Source organism: Poecile atricapillus, chromosome 4 (genome assembly GCF_030490865.1).
Source record: "Poecile atricapillus isolate bPoeAtr1 chromosome 4, bPoeAtr1.hap1, whole genome shotgun sequence".
Classification (NCBI taxonomy): Eukaryota; Metazoa; Chordata; class Aves; order Passeriformes; family Paridae; genus Poecile; species Poecile atricapillus.
Window position 1 is genome coordinate 67464695 of NC_081252.1, and position 21590 is coordinate 67486284.

Genomic DNA, 21590 nt, shown 5'->3' on the forward strand with positions numbered 1-21590 from the left:
TAGGGCAGAATTTTACAGGCTAAAAGTCCCTCCATGAGTAAAAGTAAAATTCTGCCACATTAAAAATCTGGATTACATTATAGAAGAACACTTACCCCTCTTGGCCTTACATGCTATTGGCATTCAGCCCAATTAGAGCTGAGCAAGTTGGTTCAATTAAGGATTGCATCCTGGAAAGAGTCCTCAGTTCTTGCTTAACTTCATCAGAATATATGGCAGATGTGATCATCTCCACATCTTGCCGTATACAGGCAAAAAATAAAAAAAAATTACCCTTGTCTCTGAGACTACAGCTGCCAATGGTTGTTTTAGAAGTTCTCACTTGTTATAATAATATTTATGATCTGGCCCCATTTGGTCATGCTGGATAAAACAAAAATACAGCCTCTGAAGCTGCAGTACAAAAAGTAAATCTGATCTGAATTTGAAACAACACTCTATTACATCTGAGAACTTTTAGAACTCTCATAACCTCTAGTCTTTAAATTTTACTTGGAAGTAAAACCTAGCTAAGCCAGATGCTAGTTTACTTCTGAATATAAAACTTAAAAGTAACATGACATACAGAACACATAACTTACAGAAATGAATGTATTCCTCAAATCATGCGGAGGGAGAGCGAAGTACCAGGCATTACCAAAAATGAGGCAGCATTACACACTTCAGAACAGGAAAAGTTTCCCCTATATGCTCTCAACAATTCTGAGTTAGAATTATTTCTCTAATTCAACCATATAAACACTTACCATCTGTTCTTAAAACTGCTTTCTGCAGAATTATCAGGTCTCTTGTCCACTTATTAACCATTTTCCAGTACTTTTGAAATTCTTTTCCATATCTCTCCTGCTTTTTCTGGTTACACATTCCATTTCTTAATACCTCTAACAGCCTCTTTCACAATACTCTCAGAAAGATTAATAGCACAGTACAAACACTGAAGTAAAACAAAAGTCTTACAAGACAAAGGGATCAGAGAAACAAGCCTGACCGAGATACACTGTAAAACTAAATTTACTCTATTTAACTTGCTTCGACTTGCTTTTCTTTTCAGACAAGTTTTCAACCAACACCCAACTCATCTCTTCCCCCTCCAATTCTTTATCATTTAATTTTCTGTATGAGTTAAAAGTATTTTAGCCCAGACACCATATTCTACTCTTAGTTGCAGTCTGCTCTCTACCTGAAGGAGGAAAGATGACAGAAATATGAGCCACAAAAAGCACTAACCTGGTGACCTTGCACGATCGACACATAGTTTTTCTGCTGACAGTTTCACCGAATGATTGTTTCCTTTGGGATGACAAAGCCATTAACAACTTGTGACCCCTCTCAGGCATGGCAGGAACATCTCTGCACCTCTCCCACGTTTGGGTACTCCCAGGTTGAAAGCCACAGCTGTAGCTGCTGTCTGCTCAACACACAAAAGGAAAAGAAACCCTGCCCCAAGTGCTTGTGCATCTGCACTGCGGCCAAAAGTGACGCCGAGGCAATGACTTGTTTCCTTTGTTACTTCCTGTTCCCCCACTGTTAGCAGGCAGCACGATCTTTGTCACATTTCCCAGCTTCCCAGAGAGCTTATAAATCAATTCCCGCACAGCTCAAACGTCTGGCAGACATCGAGCTAGAAAGCAGAGGGGATTTTCCAGCGCTCACTTTCTTCCTACTCACCTTTCAATCAACCGCTTTCCCATGGGAGAAAAAGAAAGTTGTCCTTTTTTCTCTCCGTGTACTCCAGCTCCCACACTGGCACAGCTCAGAAACGCTGCCCGTGCCTCAGGTACTTGCACTGCACCACAGAATTGTTTTCTCCCCCACAGCTGGAGCTGGTCCTTCCCTCTTCAACCCAAGACAATCAAAATAGCCATTCTGAAAAATTCTGCAGCATAGACGTGCTTTAGAGCAAATCTTGCCGGTATGTTTGATGCTACACAAACCACAAAAGACAACAAAATTCAAATTCAAGAGGCTGACAGTGCACAATTGTTCACAAGTATCACCAACTGATGATGAATAAATGCCATTGTTTTACACTTATTTTCATCTGGAGCTCTTAAAAGGATTCAAGTGTTTCACTGACTTGTCTATATTTAAACAACATTCCAAGTTCAAAAGTTTGAACCTGACAAAACCAACTAGCAAGTTTCAGAATGATGGACAAAACCTATATAAATATGTCAAGCAAAGTTTACTTCACATATTTTTGGGGAAATGGACATGAATCTGTACCCCAAAATAGAAGGAAGAAGTCTCCATACAATATATATTTTTGTAAGCTACCCAACAGCCAAAGCACAAAAGAAAGCAACATTTCAGATACTGCTCGTGGCTGTATGGGGTAGAAAACCCCATAGAAGACCCATCTGCACTCCTTCCATTGCCAGGCTCTATTGGAAGAGAAATTAAACCATAAACACCACACACCTGTTGTTAGGCAAAAGGATCAGCAATCACAACACAAGATCCCAGTGCTCCTCAATAAGGATCAATACCCTGTCATCTCAGTGCCTTGACAGATTTTTCACACAGCAAGGACTCAGCTCAGTGAGTGAATTAAGTGAATTAAATTCACTTGCTTTATTTGCTACAGTATCAGTTACCCATTTAGGGCACACTGCTCTAAATCAATCTTTTCCCCCTGAGTTCTCTGTTACCTAAGCATACTCTTCTAAGCCTGCATTAGCACCTCTGCATACTATTTCTCCAATTTAGTAAAAAACTAGATTTAGAATAACAGCACTAGAGTATATGTAACATTGGAAAAAACCCTTCAGTTCCTCTTTCCTTTTTCTGATGTGACATATCTAACTCCTGGTTTTCCCCTCCAAACTCCACAACTTATAGTACCATGCTCTTTGGCTTCAACAGTCTCGTTAAACCATGCCTCCTTTATCCAACACATGTTCCTGAGGCACTTCTTTTCCTCTCTAACCTTTCTCATGCTGTCCTCTCTCTTTCTTCATTTTAGTACTCAGAAATGTGGCAGGGTTTTTCATTTCAAGTTCCAAGATCCCATTTCGACTTCTCTGGTGATTTCCAACACTATCAAGATGGTCCCAGAGTCAAAGACACTTCACACACACAAAAGCAGGTGTTCCACCAAAGAACAACCAAGGTTTAGATGTTTCATGGTTTTGGGAGACTGAAAATTCAGTTCAGCTTTCTAGACCAAACATTCACCAGAAGGATTGTACTGCAAAATTGCAAATAAGGAATCTGAAGAGACATGAAAACTTTATGGATTTGATTGACATATCTGCCAGGGAAGTGAAAGAGTATTAAATATATCCTCCTTCACAAAGCAAAATTCTGTTATGCATGGATCTTTGGTATAAAGTTTTCAGATCAACCTTCATTCATCCCCACGAAATGAGTGGTGAGAAGCAGCCTTGCATCAAGATAGCCTAGGGAGAATCTCACTCCAAATGAGATAAGTAATTTCTTTAATGGTATAAAGTATCACTCAGCCCGAAAAGGAAAAACCAAAGCATTTGGAACCACCACTTGGATTTCATCCCAGCAGGGCCACTGCCTGAGGAAGTCAGCCAGTCTTCTCTGCCATTGTCAGGAACAGCTCCTGCTGGCAGTCAAAAGCAATCCTACTTATCATTAGTTAATGGGATGAGAGGGCACAAACACAACTGGCAGAACGCTGTCCTTGCTGGTATAAGTTCACTTGTGTCACCACAGGGCTGAGCTGTGTCTGCTGCAGGAGCGCTTCCTCTTGCTGACCAATTTACAGGAAACTGCAAGAATGGACTGCAAATAAAAGCAGCACAAGAAGAGCACAGCAACAGGCAAGGCAGAAGAATCAACAAAGCACTAAAAAAACTTAAATAGCATGAAAAACACTTTCTTTCAACTGCAGCAGGTCAGCTCAGTAGTGAAGTTCCACTCAGAACAATGTAAGGATCCATACATTATATATTTCCACAGAAGTCTTCAGTATAAGGCATTAAGAAGTTAAGGGATTAAGAGAAATCGTCCTAAGCTTGAGTCAGAGGTAGATTATTAGAAGTTTTATTGAATTTATTTATCAATTCTACCAAACTAGTTTAGTTTCAAGTTTCTAGATGACAGTAGAAACACAGCCATTAAAAAAATTTAAAAAAAACCCTATTTAAATAAAAGCCATTATATTGAGAGATACTATATTTGTCAGCTGCATGCTTCAGAACTCCAGATTGTAAAACAGCAAGTGTAAATTACTTGCCTGAATCCTTCATCTATTAAGCAAGGCAACGTTGTGAAAATGCAAATAACCAAATAAGCAGAATTACTTCTGCTGGGTGAACTGCATTATTATCTTTCAAAAAAAAAAAAAAAAAAAAAAAATCAGCAACAAGGAGAAGAAATAAAGCCACAACTTACAAAAACCCTCTTTCAATGTCAAAAGAACTCCTATACTTTAAATTTCAACCATCTTTCCTTCCTTCAGCTTACTTTAAAAGACATGAAGAAGTCCTAATAATATTTTTACTTATTTCTTACATATACTTAAAACAGGTGGCTGAACTCTTGATAATATATATTCAATCAAAACTCAAGAAACAGTTAAAAGTCAGAAAGCTTCCAAGTTTCTGCTTACACCCCAGTAGCTCTTAGGATCCAAACATCTATAGACATATTGTTGGCTTGGAACTCCAAAAAATGCCAGCCAGCACCGGCCTGCAACAAATCAGCTATACCTCAGAGAATGAACATACCAATTTTAAAACAAAGTTGTAACTTTTTGTGATTGCTTCATCCAACAGTTTGGCACACGTCCTAGAAGATGACATCATGATTTTGATTTGGGGGTACAGTTAATGTATTAATATTGCTCAAACGTCTGTAAATCAAAGTACAGGCACTTGCAGTATATGCATAGCTTCTAAAAAAGCAAATTAGATTAAGCAGCTGGAAGACAAGAACCATCTGCAAATTCTCAATATAAGAACATTATTATATAACAGATACACTTATACTAGTCAGCCCTGAAAAATAACTCAAGACTTTATATTAATGTAAGAAATGAAAGACATTGAGGGGCTGGAGCGAGTCTGGAGAAGGGCAATGGAGCTGGGCAAGGGCCTGGAGCACAGGTCCTGTGAGGAGCAGCTGAGGGAGCTGGGGGTGTTCAGCCTGGAGAAAAGGAGGCTCATGGAAGACCACCTCACTGTCTCCAAGTCCCTTTCAGAAGGCTGTAGCTGGGTCAGGGTCAGTCTCTTCTCCCAGGTACCAAGTAACAGGATGGAGGAAACAGCCCCAGGTTGTGCCAGGAGAGATTTAGGTTGGATATTTGGAAGACATTCTTCATAGAACAGTTGTCAAGCATTGGACTGGGCTGCCCAGAGGAGTGGTGGAATCACCATCCCTGGAGGTATTTAAAGAATGTGGACGTGGCACTTGGGGACATGGTCAGTGGTGAACAGGTGTTGGTGTTAGGCTGAAAGTTAAGACTCAGTGATCTTGCAGGTCTTCTCCACCCAAAATGGTTCTATGAAAAAAGGATTAAGACCAGTACAGCTGTTCCAGCATAATTGTTGATGCTGGAAATTTTTTTATGTGTAGCTTTTCCTACTGAATCAAAAGGCCCCTCAAAACTGTACAGGAGCGTTCACCCAGGGAGTTAACTGGGTCAGGTCTATGCCAGTCAGATCACACCTGTAACATTTGGTAAATGCTAAATAACAACATTTAAAGTAGAAGGCAAGTCCTGAAGATAATTTGCTGCCTTTTGGCTTTTTTTAATATAAATTCAGATACATTACCAACACTACATTTCCATTTACTACTGGAAATAGATGAACGCATTCTTTTTTTCCTTTTAACTGTTATTTATATACAAGGTCCTCATACAAAAGACTGTAAATGCCACTATGGCTATGATCAACTGCTCTTTCATCAGTGCTTGTAGAACAATTTAGAACATAGGTTAAAAAAATATGTAACTAGCAGAAGTACAAACATGATTGCCAAGATCATATTCTGGCAGAGAGCTGCAAAGGGATTTTCCCCAAGTACACATAGATACTGAAAGTGGGAGTTTCCACAAATGATTTATTTCCTTAGCAGAAATTTTCAATCCCAACAATTGTACTGCTAGTCTGGTTTGTGATTAACTGCACACAATTCTATCACTAAGGTACTCAAAATTGATAAATTAGGAAGCACTGTTGGATGCTAAAATAATTTCTGCTTAGATGTCAAAACAGCTTTAAGCATTTTAGCTGATGGACCACTGAACTTTAGTAAAAGCAACATCTAACTAAAGGCTTTTAGAAATGTATAGGAAGGGGTCAAATATCCATTAGTGATTTTAAAGCATATCTGACAGGTACATTTAACCAGCAGACATCATGCCATATGAAGGTAAGTCTGTTGTTAGGAAATAGTTTAGAGAAATTTCTTAGAATTTTACTTAAATTGATTTAAAGTACATCAAGTGTCCAAGGGGAAAAAAGAAGAAGAGATTTAATTTTTTCTGATACTAAGACATTTTGGCAAGATATACAACATCCATGAGTTCATTGTACACTGTGCTTGCACAAGACTAATGCAACTGAGATCCAAGATTACTACAGCTAAAGAGAGTATTTTTTTCTAAGGGAATATGCAAATCAACAATGAAATTACTGAATATAAGCAATTTTAAAACATTCCTGCAGCTGGATATCAAACCAAACAAAACCACATAAAGCTTCTAATGTCTTTTTGAGTGTCTATCAACAAAAAATTCAGCGAGTAAATTCAAAAACCCACCAACCCCAAGCTATTAATTGAATCCTAAAGAAATGCAGCAAGCCCTGGTTTAGAGGAAGCACTTGGTCATGACATCTGTGAGTCCTTCAAGCCTGTGTTTCCCTCTCCTGGTGACTGCAGGAACCTTATAGTTAAACAAATACATCTCCTCAAGCAAATGGCTGCGGCCAGCAGCAAAGAGGAAACTCAGCTTCTGCTAGACCCTGAAAAAATGAAACAAAATAAAACAAAGATTTTCTATTTTTGTTTTGCTTGTATAGAGACTTTAGATACCATTTAAAGACACAGTGTAACTACAAATACTCTGTATAATACTGCTGTACAACACAGTAGGTGGTGCTGGGTTTTAAATAATTATGCAGTGAAGCATCTCAGAGTTTGCTGTTCTCAGACTTGAAAACTCTGACTATAAACCAGAATATCCAAATAAGCTAACAACCATGCAAGTGTGATTTATAGAATTAGAAGGCCCAACTGGGTTGTATTGCTAATGGACTCTCCCCACCTCCAGCAGCTTTGAAGCTCCTTGTGCTCAAAACCTCATGCAAGTAAGGAGGTGCACCAGAAACACAGACTCTTTATTCCAGCTTCAGTTACTGTTCCCTTTTAAATCACGATATGAACTTCTCCAAAGGATGTGGTAAAGCATTAGTATTTTACCACTCCCACCACACAAAACACTGGATCAAAGGACTGACACAGGTACGGGCATGGTTTAAAATAACCAGAATTTAAGGCTTCTGTGTGTTTTGTCACTTAGGTAAATACTACCTTTGGGTTTCGTTGGGTTTTTGCTTTGTTTTGGTTTTTTTTTAACAAGCACCAGAAAGAAGAAACTGTGTAAGCTCATGCTTACTTTCTACAAAAGATTAATTAAATTAGAAACACCACATCAGGTGTAGTTGGGATTTTAAGTAAAGATTTTAAAATTAAAACAAACATACACTGCAAAGCTGCTCCAGAAAGACAGCAGTAAATAAATAGTTTTAATCTGGACACCATGAGAGGGAACAGTCAACTCATATCACATAAAATAACCATAGAAATGTATAATCTCATGCAACGGGCTTCTTTTTACAAGAGAATTTGGACAATGACCTTTTCTCTTATAATTTCTTTATGGAAATCTCTACTTCCTTCAGAAGGATGACTAAAAAGAAAGAAATTCATTCCCCCTAAAGCTTGTTTAAAAGAACTCAAACAAGAGGGATTAGCCTGACATTGACCCAAGTCTTCAGAGCCGTAGAACTGCATTAAAAAGTGAGTTCATGCAGGGCTATTTTCAAGCACAGAAGACATTCATATGCAATACTTCATAAGACATGAACAACAATAGGCATATTTTACATCACAAACCAATTTGCCTAATCAAATATATTACTGCAGAAGTTTGCAGCAAAGCTTGCTACAAAGTAAGTACAAACCCCCAGCATAATATTATGAAAATAACAAACACCTGACAGTGAGCTAGACCAAAGGCGAGGAGCTAAAACACAAATTATAGATTCTTACTTCCATCTGACCTTGATGTCATGTAGCTCTTCTCAAATCAGCTCCTCTTCTGACCTGTCCTGTATGTCAAGACACAAGCCTTGTAAAGGTGTTTTTAAGAGTATAACTTATTCATTCTGGAGAAAGGACTTCAGAAAACTACAGATAATGGGAATGGATGCAATGGTACTGCACATGTGAATGGAAACCTTTCCTAGATCGTGATCATTAATATTTCAGGGGAGGAGAACAAGGAAAAAGAAAGAAACCAAAACAAAAAACATCTGTAACATCTCACTTAGTGTACAGTGATTGAAAAACTGGAAATACAGAATCCATCTCAGATCCAAAGACCTCAGTCTCTGGCACTTCAAAATTACTCCAATAAGCCCCTGAGGTGCAAATTCTTAGGCTAGAAGAACATTCTATATCTATGCCAAGTTGTTACACTCTTCTGCAAGCTCTCTTCAGATCTGACTCCATACAGCTATTCTTATTGTCCCATTTAGTGAGCTAAGAAAAGAGTTTGTAAATGGGAACACTCATTTTAAAATATACTTCCACTTCCTTCCCATCAACACTTTTAAAAATTATTACAGACAAAGTCTGAATCTAGCAGGAGCCTGGAATCTTTTACATCCCCTCTACAGTCTAGTTAGACTATTCCCTCTCCTTTTTTAATTCTAAGATGCTTCTGGGCATCACATTAACCTATTCTATTGTGGAGAATTATTATTTCCAAATCCTTTCTCAAACATCATAGCACTTCCTATTCTTTCCATTCTCGTGGTCACAAAGATGGTCCAAAGGTCATTTGTCTGATCCCTGGCCCCACTGACTTTTTACCACTGAAGCTAACTTTTCTTTATTACAGCCTAAAAAGAAACATGCACACACACACATATAGAAATACACATATATACAGCTCTTAAAGAAATGGGGAATGTTATAAATATAAGCAGTCCTTCTTCTATTCTTGGCAGGATGAGCTACAAAGAATACATTGCTTCTGTGCACCATTCCTTTTTATAGTTTCCTTGAAAAGCTCTTTCAAAACAGTGCAGCCAGACTCTTTACAGAGATGACCTGGTTATGACAGAAGGACGTCTTCACAACCTCCAAAATCTTACATTTATGCACTGCCTGGAACTAACAGTCAATATGTCCAAGGAGTCTGTATAGCATTCTTTCATTTCCAGGTTTTGGTTCTACACAGAATTTATATGGAGCATGTAAAATTTCCAGCAAAAGCTTTTACAAGACTTACAGAATCTCTTCTGTTTTACACATCCTAGATATTCATAAGGCATTCCAAATACAAATCACTTCTTGTACACAATGAAGAGCTGAAGCTGGATTTCACTTGCACAAAGGAAATTCAGAAATTTAGGTCAATGGGATTGGTCCTGTTTCAACCTGAGTAATCAAACTTGACATCTTTGGATAGTAAACAGAACAGTTCATCCAGACCCAAGCCAAACAACATCACAGATGCTTTGATTCAGCTGTGGGTGTTACTGTTACCACAAAATGAAAGATCTACAAAGGCTGAACTTTACAGGAGGAAAATACTCTTTCTGCACATTTGAAAAATATTTAATGCTACTTGTGGTATTTTATTTAGCATATGAAATCATACAGACTGATCTACTTAACATCCTCTAAAAAATTGCACATAACTACATCAAAATGCAGCTGCACTTTATTAATTGCTTATCTCTACAGCCATAAAAAGAACTGTCATCTTTGGAAGTGTACTAAAAAGCATTAAAAGTGCATTACACTCTGTCCAAAAAGCTTCCTCTTCTTGCAGAAACTATATGACAATCTTTCATGCATTCTAGCCACTTGTTTTTAAATAGTAAGCCATATATAGAACATATATCAACGAAATACATTTCCAGGATACAACAGAGATCATTTCCAATTTCTGTCAGCTACATCTCCAACAGATCAAAACCTAACAAGGCCAACACTTCAAACTACAATTATCCCACTACATACTTGAAAAAATTTTGTCTACAAAATGTTATGAAAACTTTCTCAATCTGGCATCATCACAGATTAGCAAAGATTGATATAATCACAAAATCATTGTGGGTCACAGCCATTGCTCCAGTGCCACTTCCTCTCCTGTGCAGTCCACCCGAGAACCAGCTGCTGGCACAGTACAATCAAGTGCAAAGACCACACTAGTTATAGTTTAACTGCATGTGGAAAAATAATCCTGTGGTCAGCAAGGACAGCAGAATTGTTGAAGAGTTCTTCCTAAGTGCAGTATGCCTTGGAATTTTAAAGCTCACTTTTTTTTTTTTTTGCTCCTTTGGAATGCTGTTTTTTTTTTTTTTCTTTATTATTTTTCATTCCACTTTGCTGGAGAGTAAATTGTTCAGTTAGAAATCATAAGGAATCTATTCCCCAAGATTCACCATCAATTTGACATTTTGGCTGTTCTACAGAATGCTATCATCAACCCTTTTCATCCTAATACAAGCTCCCTCTTTTTCTAGACCATTTTGCTGAAATATGCGACATAAACCCATCAGACCTTAGGTCACTAGGGCTAAATAGTGAATAGTGATACAGCTTATCTTCTTAACACAGGATTATTAGGAACACATCAGGTTTATACCAGCCTGAGTATCAGGCCAAGTTCATATTTGGTCTTTACCTCCAAGCTGCTCAAAACCGTAAAATTCCAACAACAAGAAACTAAAGAAAAGGAAGTCTGCCCAATGCCACACATACTAAGGACTCTGGGGAGACAGCTTTCTCACAACTTTTGTTTCTGTAAGAATGACACTTCAAACTCCTAATTCATGTGTCAGGTGTGTTTCTTCCACACACCTTCTCAATTAGCACAGACCAGCAAGCACATTTAGTGCATAATTCTGGTAAGTCCATGTACTTCATCTCCTAAGGGCTATTAAAATTACAGGGCATGAAGATCATGTGGTAGCCAAATTATGTTGACTAGAAAGATAGAAATGTTACAGGCACAGAAACAAGGATTAATTAGAAGCATCTAATTAATATGTTTCCTGCTATCTAAAATAGAAGAGAACTGTCCAGGATGGAAGAGAATTGTGTAAAGTTGCCAAAATAAGACTTTCAATCAAAAAGACTTCTGTTTGCTAGATTTCCCAGCAAAGACACTGCTGCAAATACCTTCTGCTTGTCCTTCTCCCAATAAGCAAAGCTTGTCAATTAAGTGATTGACACATTCCTTGGAACAAGATCTCCAACTCAGAAGAGACTCAAGCCACAGTTCAATTGCCCAGCAGAAAGCTTCCTACTACCAAGTAATTATTAAGTACCATGACACTGTTGTAGCCCATTAGAACAGCATTTAGTACATCTTCAGTAATTAACAGATTTGTCACTAAGCCCTTGCCAGCTGCCAACCCAATTCTGCTGGGGAGCCAAGTCCCTGAGTGCAGGTGCACGGGTGGCACCAGCAGCACTGTGACACCCTTCTTTTCCACTTCCACATCCTCCTACTCCTGGCAGTCCTCTCACTCCTCTAGGAGCAGTGAAAGAAGCAGAGGAGCCACCAGCCAGCAGGGAGGAGGACAAACACAACTGCTCTCCACCGAAGGAATGGCCCTGCAGCCACGGAGAAACAGCCTGGCAGCAAAGGCACAGCAGGCACTGTGCCAACCTGACAGACAGCTTCCAGACTTCATCACTTTGGTATCATCTAGCACTGGGTACATTTGGAATCGTGGTATTCCATTTTATCAGCATTGTTTCCATCATTATGAGAAAGCTTTTCTGCACCTCAAAGCAAAAGATGTGAGATTCAACACATCCCCTGACAGTGCTTCAACTGGCCTCTTCAGACACTTGCACCAATGGAATTCTGAACTACAACCTTCTTCTCAACAGCTGTGGCATTTGCCAAGGGACAGAAATAAGGGCTTTTTCTCTTTTTTTTCTTTTTTGGAGGAGGGCAGAAGAAGGCAGGAGGGAGATGAATCACTGAGGCTTTGAGTACTAAAGGAAAAAAGATTTTCACTGTGAGCTCTTCCCATAACTGCTTCCCACAAATACAGTAATTCCCTCTATGTGGCTAGAGATTAGTTTGGCTATCCAACTCGGTTCTCCTAGTTTAAACATGAAGCATACATTTAAAATATTCCTCTTTCCCTTCCAAATTTCCCATCCTCCCCCACTGCAGTCACACAGCAAGTATTTATCTAGTATAATCCCAGCAGTCTGCCATACTTAATTTACTCCTGAGTAAGAGTACCCACACAAGCTTATGGATGGTGGGAGTGGAATACATTTGTGCCAGACTATGCATCATCTTATTTTTTGTTTGGGTTCTCCTAAACCAGGATGACAACTCTGTTGTATATAACCTCATTACTTTTTTTCAAAGTTGTTTTCTACTTCCAGCTCTTTAGGAGTAAGGAGTAAGGCTTGTGTGCCCCTCCTGCAATGGGTGTTTTGTCTTCTCAGAAAAGCTTTTCTGGTTAGCATTCTGATGAGAATATTCGTCTAGTCCTAATGCAAGTCTCCAGTTACATACTGAAGGTAAGGATTCTTTCCTAGACACCAAACAGAGGTTGCAGAGGACTGACTGTCCTGTGCTCCTGCATGTGGTACACCCACTTTGACAGCAGAAATTGTATTTCCCCACGCAACATGTACAAAAGTCTGTATAAACAAATCCCACTTCACTCACTTAAAACACGCAGTGCTTTGGAAACATGCCTACTTGGCATCGCAGTGGAGTCTGATTAACTGACTGAAAAATTACAGTGGAAAGCTTGAATGTTTAAGCCTGACTGATTAAAGGCAATTAACAGATGCAGATGCTCAGCAGCTGTGCAAGTCAGGTCACTTTTTTGCTTAAAACATAGCTCAAAGTGCCTTATTTTGATTAGTCAAGCTTACAGATCAGTTTTGAATTAGCAAATTATAAGCCTTTCATCTGCCAGTAGGACCTGTAGGCACATGGTCCAGGTTTCTTTGTGCTTAATTTTTCTTTACATCACTGTTCCAAATGAAAAAAAAAAAAAAAAAAAAAAAGAGGAAAAAAGTCAATCCTTCCAGGAATAGGTGTAGAACAGAACAGAACAAAAGATGAGTAGTTCTTACATGAAATTATGTGTCTAAGGTGTACAGTTTTATCAGTATAAGGAAATACCACAAGCTGATTCAGTACCCATGCTTGGTGAGAACAGTGTGACTGCATGTCTGTGTGTCTGTGTACAGGGTTTAGGAAACATTACACTTTATGTAATGCAAACCCAGTGTTTGCAGTCTGCGATAAGAGATGCTCCACTCGAGGAAATAACCGTCCTGTGATCATCACACACTGAAGTCACTTCAGAGCTCCCACTTGGTCTCAGAGAAACAGACAATTATGTGATATGTTGGAATAGAATTACTGTTAACAACATCAAGGTAATGATTTACTCTTTTTAGTAGGGTTGTCACAAGATTAGAGACTAATAATTTAAACCTCTGCTGTTTGGTTGCAGGAACTAGCTCTGAAGGATAACTACGATCTGGTTTGAACACCAACCTCAGCACCTGGATGCATGCAGCTTCTGAGGAAGGGGAACTACACAGGGAGTGGAATTTTTAAGGACGTGGAATTTAAAGCAAAACTTCTTTACTTTATAGTAGAGTTTTAACAAGTTTTACAAAAACACCAATAGAGAGATTGTCAGTCACCCAAGCTGACGTTTATAAGTATGGTCTTTTAGAATCATATAAGAGCTAATAGAACATGAGATGAAGGATCATTTCAAGGAGATTTTGACTTGCAGATTAACATGAAGATATTGAAACAAACTACAAATAAAAATATAACTGCTAATTCTGTGAGTATTTTAAAAAAAATCTGTATTTGTAAAAACTACTGTTTCCAGAATGATGATTAATGTCTACCACTACAACAGCTGAAGTCAAAATTAGAACAAGGAAACAAAGCTTCCTACAAAACCACTTTTTTTGTCTTGCAGGACATGTTTCACCAGACAAGACCGAGGTATTCACAACACTGCTTCCACCGCTCTTCTTCCTTTTTCATTACTAAGCTGTTATTACATAAAAAATGAAAATTAGTAAAACATGCTTTTACACTTTTTAAAATCTGTTTCAGGATCTGAGATATTGCCCTGAAGTTCTGCATTAGTAGAGACAAAGTCACCTCAGTGACTGATTTCAGCAGAGCAAAGCTCTGCTGGAGAGTAGGAAGCATATTTATCTGGAGAACAACAGAACATGGAAGTGGGAACTGACATCTTAAGTAAGATTTCCCTCCTTCATGGGTTCCTGTTTTTTATTTTGAATATCTTTAAATTAAAAACTCAATGATAATAAAAGATGAAGCTGTCATTTCAGTTGAAGAGCATTTAGGATTAAGCTTGGCTTTTGTTTAACAATAAATTATTAAATTGCACAGCACAGGTTCTTGGTTCACCTAAATAGGAATACTGCCAGCTAAACTAGACCTGACCTTATTTTCATTTGTTATAGCACAATTACACTAAAAGATGCAGTTCAGCTGGCAGTTCCATGGTGACTAACCTGAACAATGAGAAAGTATATTAACACTGAGTAACAATGGAGTTCAGTGCACTGAAGTCCAATCTAAATTCCCGTTCTTGCCCTTTAAGAGAGAGAACCCATTCATGCAGACTCTATTTCCACCACCCAGTATGGTTTTGTTTCATTTTCTTGACCATACAAGTACTAAGCCTAGGGATATTAAATTTTCCTACTTCCTTCTACAATTTGCTCTCCTCTTGTTTACTTGGCTAAGCTTCAAAATGAGAAATCTTTTGCCTTTAGTCATGTCTGTTATGCACAAATCACCTTTCATGATGAGTCTTGCAGCACACTTCCCATCCTCTCTCTTTTGTCAACACTTGGACAAAGATCTCTGAGCTAGCAACAGTTCTAGACATGCACACTGGTGCCACTGCCTCCCAGTCCTTTCTTTCCAGCTACTGCCGGGAGCAAGAATGAGGAATATCATTCAAACTCCAAAATTCAGGTTGTTTTCCTACAGCAAGTAGGGACTAATCACTCAACTGGAACTTGGTAACCAGTCTTAAGCCAGGTTGAAAAATGACAAATCAGTTAAGACAGAAGATGAATCGGAACATAAAATACTAACAGACAACTCTAAGAACTGAATATTTAAGGAAATGTTTGGTGTACATATTACTGCCTCTCCTCTGCTTCTTTTAAGGCCCTAGCTACAATGATGAGGGATTTCAATTTCTGTTTTTTTAAAGCTGCATGTTATCCTTCAAATTAGAGGAAAGGCTTAAATACACAGTACAGGCACATGGGAGGAAAAGTAATAATAAATGCTTGCTTAAAATACCTTTGTCTTCCTCCTAGGGACCTCATTCATGACCTTTCCATATTTGTGCAATGCTTCTGCCAGAAACAATAGAATTGTAAAATTTCAGGGATTTTGTACTCCCTAAAAGAAGTTAGATAGTACTCAGCATAGCTACCAAATTTTAAGAAAAATTAAGACTGATACTTCACACAGTTGTTGCTCCCATATGAGCTCCAACAGAAATTCCATTTTCATATTTAGAAGAAAACATCTGGCATGAAACATTTCCTGTTTGAAGAGCCCTTACAAGTGATTAAAGGCATAAATCCAGCTTTCTCCTAGCACTCATTTATTTAGCAAAGCTGAAGGGATAATGAAATAACAGTCTTGGTAAAACATGTTCAATAATTTTAGTATTTGGAGGTTGCCATATAGTCCCTGTGCTGAAACAATCACGAATATCAAAGTTTACGCAGTCCTTTGTGCATGCACGTGTCAAGATATTGTACAAATTAACAAAGTTTATTTGCAATGCCTACTACATCAAAGCAACAAAAACCAAAATCTGTTTACATAGACCACTCAAAGTTTTCATGAAATGATCTTGAATGTATGTGCAGGTACTAATTTTTCTAAGTGTTTCATAAGTGAGTGAAAGTCTCTATAGGCACCTAAATCCACTTTGAGTAATGAGGAACGATCAGGAAATATAAAGAAAAGAACCCCAAATTCCTGTATTCCTACCCTAAGATATCCAAGGAAGTGGTTTACCCTGACCGAAACAAATTTTGTGTTTTTTAAGTCACAGCAGAATATTGCATTTAACTAAAACCAAAGTGTTTACCTTTTAAAAATGTAAGAATATAAAGCTAGTTTGAATTGGGAAGTTCCTTCTTTGCCAAATTAACACTAGAAAAGCTGGGTTGGAATTAGAGACATATGCATTTTCTAGAAGACAGAACAGATCTTATGATTCAAATGTACCTCCTGTTCCATTAGGATGGAAATGATTCCAATCATATATGATTAATGATGTACAGTTTGTCAGCTGATGCTATAACTTAGCAGAAAGAAAATAAAAATCCAGAAAGCTTTAACCACAACCAGCTGAACAGTGAGAATTTTCAAGCATTAAGAGGATGAAAACAAGTGTTTCCTGGACTACTTTAAGTTTTATCTGTGGGTTTTCCAGAAATAAATGATTGTAAGGAAGCAAAGGTGTACTTTCCCTACCTTAGAGCAACTACAGACATGAAAGTTAATCCAACAGCAAAATTCAGTAAGCAGCTATTCCTAAATTTAGCTACACTTATTTATTTCACACCATCTATTTAGCTCAGTTCTTTACAGCTGTTTTAGGAGACAGACACAGAATGTCCACTTCCTGTGAAGTTAAGATTTGTCAGAAGTACTTTAGAAAAAGCCCTAGCTATACATTAGGTGTCCCTGAATTAACCTGTTTAAACCAGCCTGTGACTACAGCAAAAACACACAAGAGGAATCCTCCCAATAGGCATGCAAGCCGTTCCCTTCTCTGCTCCTAAAATCAGAGTCTGCTGCCATAAGTATTGCCAAGGTCTGATTTCTGAGTGATTGCAATTCCTCTCTGCACTGTACATCATCCTGAAGTATCTTTCTGCCAAAGATATTCAGATATGCATAACTACTGCAATAACACCACCTTGGAGGAGATAAGAACTTGGTCATTATAGGAAATGAGCTGGCACACAAACAAAATAAATATTTCAGTTATGCTGGTATGCTGCAATAGGGGGAGAACAACATTTAGGTTTGTTTCCATAGGAATTAATGTCTCTGCATTCTGCCCTAACTATTGCCTTACTTAAAATTAATCCCTTATCTCGAGATAAATTGTTTTCAAATTCCTGCATGTGTGAGATGAAATCTAGATTCTTCAATTCCCTTTCTTTGGAAGGAAAAATTAAGAAATTCAACATAGAAGCATGTGGAGAAGAGACAATGTTGAAAAAACCTTCAAACAAAGCTTGGAGAAATACTGCAGACACAATATTCCTCTTAAAAAGCATAGTGTAGAGAAATTCTGCTGTGTGCTCTAGTCTAGTCATCTAAAGCAAGCAAACCAGAGATACATATGCTTGTAATCTATAACATGATAAATAATTTCTTATGTTTACAACCATACCCAGTGTAGTTATACTGATCAAAACTTCAGTGCCTTCAACTCTCTCCTCAACATATCACAAGAGGCATAACTCATTTAGTCCTTCCAGCACAAAGCAAGCAATGTTGATAGGAGAGAGGTGTTGCTAACAAGAGTTAGCAATGGCTCACAAATTTTGGAGGAACAGACAGTGACATGTGTACATGTGATAACAGTATAAGAAATACACATTTCCTTCAGTACTGTATTTACAGAAATGACTGAGCCTCACATAACCTTTGAGGTTGCCTTAAATCCCCCTGATTTCTACACTCTCCAACTCCCTTCCCAACATCCAACAGTCATTCCCAACAGAAACACAGTTCCACTACAGTACAGGTTCCAAGGCAATTGTGAAAAAAAATGTTATGAGGAAATGCCTTCATGGAGTAAGTTTACCTAAAAAAAAAAAAAGGCCAGAAGAATGCTTAGCTACACAAGAGGGGAATAAACATCAAAGAGGTTCTTTTCTGCCTTCTATATAAAAAAAATCTCTATTAGAAGACAAAACACACCATGGAAGAATCATTGTATCAACTAATATTTTTAAATCGAAACAAAACCAACTTATTCTGGCTGTTCCCTGGTAGCTGCTGGGAGTCCTCATCATTCCTTACAGAGCTATTAGTCAATGCTACTGAGAGTCTGAGCTTCTATGAACTTTCCTGCAAGGCCCAGTAGAAGTAGCAAACAAGCCAAGATCCTAATCCTTCAGTAATACAAACTAAAAGTTGACAAATAGTAGAGTTACTTACATCTGCAAGTACTTTCAAGATCAGGGCTTAAGCCAGAAACAATTAATGGACACAATGCCTGCAGGGCTGAACATTCCAAACAACTTATGAAATTGTTGGATAGCCTGACAAAAGCATAAGCTACCTATTGTCTAAGATCCTATGCCAAACAGACTGGAAGATGCACCAACAAAAAGTCAATGTTGTCAGGTTAAAACACACACTTCTATTCCTGCAATCTTGTAATGCAGAGCAATAAATGCACCAGAAACCTGAGGGCTGTGGGGCAAAGAGCAACTCTGCAACCACCAGGTTTGAGTGTCAGAGGCACTTTTCCCACAGGTAAAATGACAAATACATATGTACCTTTTGGTCATCCATGTTTGTGTTTCAGTGGTGTAAAGAACAAGGTAACACTTCTTAAGGCATTTCCATTTCTACCTAACACTCATTACCAAAGTGGCTGCCATGCCTGGTTTTCTGTCAAAGGAGACTGCTTCACATCCACTTAAATTGCAGAAGGAGGCTTTTCATGCCTCCCTATTTGGCATTTTTTGTAGGCAAGCTAAATTTTCTAGCAATAATATTTGACTGGAAATCTGGTCTTCAAAGAACAAGGGATTCACCTGCCTGCAGGAGTTTACAGATTCACAGTCAGCTGGTCAGATTTGCCTCAAACACTGGAATTCTCACTCAGACAGCCCTGCCCGAGGTTTCTGCAGGAACTTATCTTGGTGTGTTCATTCTTACTGCTTTGATAACTTCAAACCCTTTAACCCTTTCTAGGACTGTCATCTCTGCACCTCTCTCCTTTATAACTTTTTCTAAAAAGCTCTTTATTTTCTGGACCTTTTAGCATGAAGTTGTTCTGCTTTGTGGAAAAGCTCACGGAAAGCTGAGAGAGTTTAAACCAAAAAAATTACGAACAGGAAGCAGCATTTAACCCACCACAAAGCTGACCCAGTACTGACTCCACAGTAATGGAATATTGGCAAGGGGTATCTATTAATCAGCTCTCCTGCAATGGCAAGATGGCTCTAAAATACTGCAACAGGAAGGGAACAAAATGTGTTATGCCTAAAAGAAAAAGAGCAAGTTAATTCTGCTTTTGTCTAAAGCGTGAAAGAGATGCATGAAGGAAATAAACTGCAGAGGCTTCAGCTCTACATTTCCTGTACAAATACAACCAAAAATAAACAGAAGAGGTGTATAATTATTCAGATCTAAATTTATTTCATAAACTGTGACACATTACCCCTTAGAGCAGAGAAAAAGTGGAAAACTGCTTCTTGCAGTAAGAAACATACTAGTTTAATGCAACTAATTGCCAAGAGGAAATTTCAATGCACAGCCAGGCCAAGCACACACACAACCAGGAGACTCAGGAACTTCTGCACCTGTAGTGACGAATTTAGACACAGCACAAGGTTGGTTCAGTCCCACTACTGACCTGTACTTTGTCAGCATCAAGACTCCAGAAAATGGTCCTAGCAGACAGGCCTTCCCTGTAGGAGGGGAAACATTTATCCACCATCTCAATTCATTGGGGATAGCAATATCCAATTTGCACTGGTCACTTGGGGATAAAAGCTGACAAATTAAATAAGCACATGCCAGGTGTCCTCGCTCTCTACTGCTCCCAGAGGCACAGCACATAGCTTGCACATCACACCTGCGGATGGACGCGAAGTGCACAGCTAGACTGGAGCGACAGATGGGACCCAAGTAAAGAGGGGGCATGCAAGACTAAAGTAGATAGTAACACTAAAGAAAATGCTGCACAATGCATTTGTACCCTAAGTTTCACTTCTATGTTTCAACTCTAAAACGTCTTGCCTCATCTTCTAGCATATATGTATATATAAATGGAAACATGCTAGGAAATGATTCCTGATGCTCCTAACTCAACAACAAAGCCACAGCTCTGCACAAGTGGGTAATACAGCTCCTTCATTCTTCCCTTTCCAAAGGAAAGCAACTACACCTTTTTCCTGCCCCCAGAAGAGCCTTTCCTTTCCCCACGGGCGGACTCACACCGATGACTTCACTCCATCCCACCTCCCACCTGCAGGTGAGCAAAGCGGCACGGAACCGAAGGTGTCAGCCCATGGACCAGCAGACACCTGGAGTCTCCCCACTGCTTCCCTCAGAGCCTCGGGAATCGCACCTTCCCCAGGGAGCCCGGCCGGCCGCTCCTGGGGCCGCCAGCCCCGCGGCTTTCCCCGCCCGGCACTGGGGCTCCGCGGGGGCCCGGCGCTTCCCGAGCCTCCCGTGACTCACCCGAGGAGTTTCCCGGCGCCCTCCGGCAGCGCCGCTGCGGGCAGAGGGCCGGGAGAGGCGGGCACAGGGGAGCCCTTCCCGCCAGCCCGCGGGGACAGGGGCTCGCCACCGCCGGCCCAGGGCTCTCAGCTCCGCCTCAGCTCCACGGGCAGCCGCCACCGCCGGCCCAGGGCTCTCAGCTCCGCCTCAGCTCCACGGGCAGCCGCCACCGCCGGCCCGGGGCTCTCAGCTCCGCCGCAGCTCCACGGGCAGCCGCCACCGCCGGCCCGGGGCTCTCAGCTCCGCCGCAGCCCGGCTCAGCTCCGCGGGCAGCCGCCACCGCTGCACCGGCCGCTCATCCCCACCGTGGCCAGCACACCCCGCGCCCGCCCCTTCCTTCACCTGCCGGGGCCGGGCCGGCCTCCGCTCCCGCCTCCCGCCCCGCCGGCACCGCCCGTGGGAGACGCCCCGGGGGGCTGCCCCTGGGAACCGCCCGTGGGAGCCGCCCCTGGGAATTGTCCCTGGGAGCCGCCCCTGGAGCTGCGGGCGGGCGCGGAGCGCAGCCCCTCCCGGGCTCTGCGGGGTCCGGCCCCAGCCCGGCCGCCGCTCGGGTCTGCCAGGGCAGTGAACCACCGGCGGCCACTGCTTCGGGTCTGTGTGCACCTGGCACAGCATCAGTGACTCCAGGTCGTCCGCTCAAACCTATGAGCGAACATCACCATACCAACCAGACCATGGCACTGAGTGCCGCGTATCCTTCCCTTTAACACCTCAGGGACCGTGACTCCACCACCTCCAGAAGCTGCAGCTCCGGAGGACGTGACCTGGAAGCGGGTTTTATCTGACTGGCAGCAGGGCGTGACCCAGGTGC

At 40.3% G+C, this 21590-nt stretch overlaps 1 protein-coding gene across 7 annotated transcripts in view; it reads right to left on the reverse strand.

Annotated features, from left to right (window-relative positions):
* The window catches only part of SH3BP2 (SH3 domain binding protein 2), a 37013-nt gene extending 15745 nt beyond the window's left edge, over positions 1–21268 (reverse strand). Inside the window, exons 1-2 of one of the 7 annotated variants that reach the window (XM_058838878.1) lie at positions 20741–21268; positions 19911–19965 (exon numbers count right to left, since the gene is read on the reverse strand). In XM_058838878.1, coding sequence (XP_058694861.1) covers positions 19911–19927 — 17 coding nt within the window. In that variant the 5' untranslated portion in view covers positions 19928–19965; positions 20741–21268. Of the gene's footprint in view, positions 1–1227; positions 1478–8264; positions 8290–9499; positions 9570–19910; positions 19966–20525; positions 20713–20740 lie in introns of those variants that run through there. The other 6 variants (XM_058838880.1, XM_058838881.1, XM_058838877.1 and 3 more) reach the window with 6 other exon arrangements.
* Between the last annotated feature and the right edge of the window lie 322 nt (positions 21269–21590).